We start from the raw sequence: 3,938 nt of genomic DNA on the forward strand, positions 1-3,938 counted from the left end.
GTGTTAACTGGAAGAAAAGACTCTCTTTTCTCCAACATATATTTTTGGCAGTCTTGTCAAGTATCAATTGGCTGTGACTCTCTGTCTTCTATTTCATTGGACTTCATATCTTTTTGATGTCAATAATCTGTTCTTTTTCTCCTATAACTCTGTGGTATAATTTGATGTACAGTATTATGATTTCTCTAGCACTAGTCTTGCTCCTTATTGCTTTGGCTATTCTGGGTCTTTTATTATTTCAAGAGAATTTTAGGACTGTTTTCCTAGTTCCATGGAGAAAGTTATTTGGTATTTTGATGAAGATTTCAAGGAATCTGTATAGTGTTTTTAAAAATGCAAATATTTTAACAAAATTAATTCTGCCTATCCAAGTATATGGGAGGTCTTTCCATTTTCTAAGGTTCTTTTAAATTTCTTTCTTCAGAGTTCTGAACTTTTATTTATAGAAATCATTCAACTCCATGGTTAGATTTATTCCTAGTTATTTTTTTCTTGAGGTTACAGTGAATGAGATTGTTTTCCTGATTTATTTCCCAGCAGTGTAAATGTTAATATAGGGGAAAACTATTTATTTCTGAACATTGATCTTGTATCCTCCTACTTTGGTGAATTAAGGGTCTTGATGTTTAGCATTAGATTAGCATTAGATTATTTATTGGGGATATTTCTAATTTTTTTAGTGTAGGCATTCAATGCTATGAATTTTCCTCTTAGTACGGCTTTTATACTGTCCCAAGAATTTTAATATGTTTTATCTCTGTTCTCGTTTATTTCTAAAAAAACTTTTTATTTTTTCTCTCATTTATTCTATTATTCATCCCTCACTTAAAAATGTATTCTTCAATTTCTATGTATTTTTATGATTTCTATATATCATGCTGTTGACTTATAGTTTCATTGCCTTCTGATCTGATTGGATTCACAGGAAAATATCATATTTTTTGTATTTGTACCACTTACATAGTAACATAGAATATGATCTATTTAAAAAACCAAAAGTGTCCTAGAGAGATCTGTATTGAGAACTTCTCATGGGTGTGCTGTCTTTGGGTTACTTCTCTCTGTTTCAACTACAGCAATGGATGTCCATAGGTGGGACTTGGGGGCCCATCCATAGCTGTTTCTACTTGGGGCCTGGCCATTCTGCTTTTTGTCTCTTTTATTTTTTGTATTAAGGTATAGCTGATGATTGAGTATCATTAACTTGTATGTCATTGACTGAGTTTATTTCAGCAGCAGAGTTTCTACCCTGTGAACTCATTGGGTCATTATAGATTCCAGCACTTCACAGAAAAGGGGCACACAAACAATAAACAACAACCTATGTAAACATTATACAGCATTAAGCTAAATACTTGGTTCCTACTATGCCATTTACATTGTTAATTGCAATAAAAAACATAAATGGTAGGGTCAGCAATTTACAGCAGCAAAAAAATAATAAGTAACTATGAACTGTATCTGCCATTAAAGCAAACAAGAGGTGTCAAGAATGGCACCCACAGCAGTAATAATGCAACAGCATTAATGGTGGGGTCAGGAGTTATATAAACAATTAGTGCTAAAAGACGATAAAAACAGAGTTAACTAAGAGAAAAGGACATGTGATAAGAAGGTAGAAAAGAGTTCATGCTTTGAAAGATTGAACAGAGAGAATGCAGAGGAGATGTAGCATGTGATGGTTTAAGGAAGTAGGGAAAGGGCTGGGGGTTTAGTCAGTGGGGGGGTGCTTGCTTATCATGTGTGAGACCCTGGGTTCGAATCTCAGCATCACATACAAATAAGTAAAATAAATGTCCATCAACAACTAAAAATATTTTTTAAAAGAAGAATGGAAAGTTAAAAGTAACAAAGTAAAGGGAGAATGCAAGAGAAAATAGTAGAATTTGGCTAACACAGAAGAAAAGAGAGAAAATAAACCAAAGAAACAAAAAAAATGAAAACAATAGAAAACAAAACCAAATTACTCATCAAAAAGCTAATCCTCAATAGACAAGGCAAGGAAAAATTTTTAAAAAATGATAGACATTTGAAAATGCTACAAGTGAGGGAAAATAAACAAATATGTGTATGTATATGTGTGTGTGAACCAGTGAGCACATCAAAGCACATAAAAGAGGAGGAAAACAAAACAAACAAACAAACAAAAATGATAATGAAAGAGTAAGGAATCATTTCCACTGAGGGGATCAAATTAATTCTCTTTTTTCACAATGACTATCAAGTATCAGTTTATGCTGCACATGTTGAATTATGCTTTCTCTCCACTGCTTTCATTTTCCATTGCTTCGTCCAGGTTATCATCACCTGATTTGTAAAGTTGACTTCTCTAAGAAAACAATCTGGAACTCCCCCATTCATATGTACCTCTTGATATTTTCACAATGAAAGTTGTATTTGGTGTAAAATACACACCCACAGACAGGTACTGCAATATTTCCCAGGCTGAGTTTTAATGCCTAGTTCAAACCTCACTTCTGCCCCAGCCTCCTGAGGAGCTGGTGACTACAGGTATAAACCACTGGGCCTCACTACAAAATTTTTAATGAGTCATTTTGTTCACAGGAAGAATGGTTGCAATAAGTCAAAGGAATAAGTGCTGAGAGAGGGAATGGACTCCAGAGATGTGGCCATGGGACTGATGTTCTTATCACAGACTGCAGTTGGAATTCTGGGAAATTTCTCTCTGCTTTATTATCATTTAGTCCTTTTCTGCAATGAGTACACATTAAGGTCCACTGATTTGATTCTCAGGAACCTGGTCATAGCCAACTCTTTGGTCATTCTTGGCAGAGGAATTCCCCAGACAATTGCAGCTTTTGGGTTGAGGTACTTCTTCAGTGATTTTGTATGCCAACTTATTTTGTACATGCAGCGAGTGGGCAGGAGTGTGTCCATTTTCATCACCTGCCTCTTGAGCATCTTCCAGAACATCACCATCAGCCCCATGAACTCCTGTTGGAAGGATCTCAAAGGAAGAGCTCCAAAGTACATTGGCTTCTCCATTTCCCTCTGCTGGATCCTGTACATGGTGGTGAATTCCATTTTTCCTCTCTATGTGCTTGGCAAATGGAATAGCAAAAACCTGACAGAGAAATCATATTTTAGGTACTGTCTTTACATTGGTCCTGACAAGATAACAAACTCATTATATGCAGCATTGTTTGTATTTCCTGAGGTTGTCTTTTCCGTGCTCATGATCTGGTCCAGTGGCTCCATGGTTCTCCTTCTGTACAGGCACAAGCAGAGGGTTCAGCACATTCACAGCACCAAAGGTTCCCCCAGATCCTGCCCTGAGTCCAGAGCCACCCAGAGAATCCTCGTCCTGGTGTGCACCTTTGTGAGTTTCCACACGCTCTCCTCCATATTAAATGTTAATGTTGCCCTTCATTTTAATCCCAGTTGGTGGTTGGTGAACACCAATGCCCTGATCTCCATGTGTTTTCCCACTATCAGCCCCTTTCTTCTCATGAACTGGATAGAACTCCATTCTATCCAGGATCTGCTCCTAAGGAATATAAAATTCTTAATTCTGAAATAAGTATGTGTATAGTAAGTGTTGAGACAATGTGCAATTGTTTAGTCATTCGTCATGCTCAAAACACCAGTCCAGAAACTATGGAGGAGTCACTTGTCTTTCTATTGTAAACTCCAATGGACATTGGTGTACTCAGCTGCCTAAATGTGGGAGCTATATATTCATTGTGGAAGGAAGTAAAGCTGATTGTGTTTATGCTGTTCACAGCAACCTGTAGATTGTCATTTAAATTCATATAGCTGGAGACAGATCAAATAAAGGAGTTCCCAGTCCTTTAAAGTTGGTTTAATCACAATGACTGAACTAGCGGTGTACTCCTGAAAACATTTGCCAGAAGAAAATACAGTGGAGAAATGAGTGGTGGATAAAGGAGTATAACAATTATCCGCGTATTTATCTC

General features: G+C 36.6%; 1 protein-coding gene across 1 annotated transcript; it reads left to right on the forward strand.

Moving 5' to 3' along the window:
• The first annotated feature begins 2,611 nt into the window (after positions 1–2,611).
• Positions 2,612–3,541, forward strand: LOC114080088 (vomeronasal type-1 receptor 4-like). The gene has a single exon (XM_027921631.1). The coding sequence runs from the start codon at positions 2,612–2,614 to the stop codon at positions 3,539–3,541; it is 930 nt and encodes a 309-aa protein (XP_027777432.1).
• Positions 3,542–3,938: the final 397 nt, after the last annotated feature.

Source organism: Marmota flaviventris, chromosome 18, assembly GCF_047511675.1.
Source record: "Marmota flaviventris isolate mMarFla1 chromosome 18, mMarFla1.hap1, whole genome shotgun sequence".
Taxonomy (NCBI): Eukaryota; Metazoa; Chordata; class Mammalia; order Rodentia; family Sciuridae; genus Marmota; species Marmota flaviventris.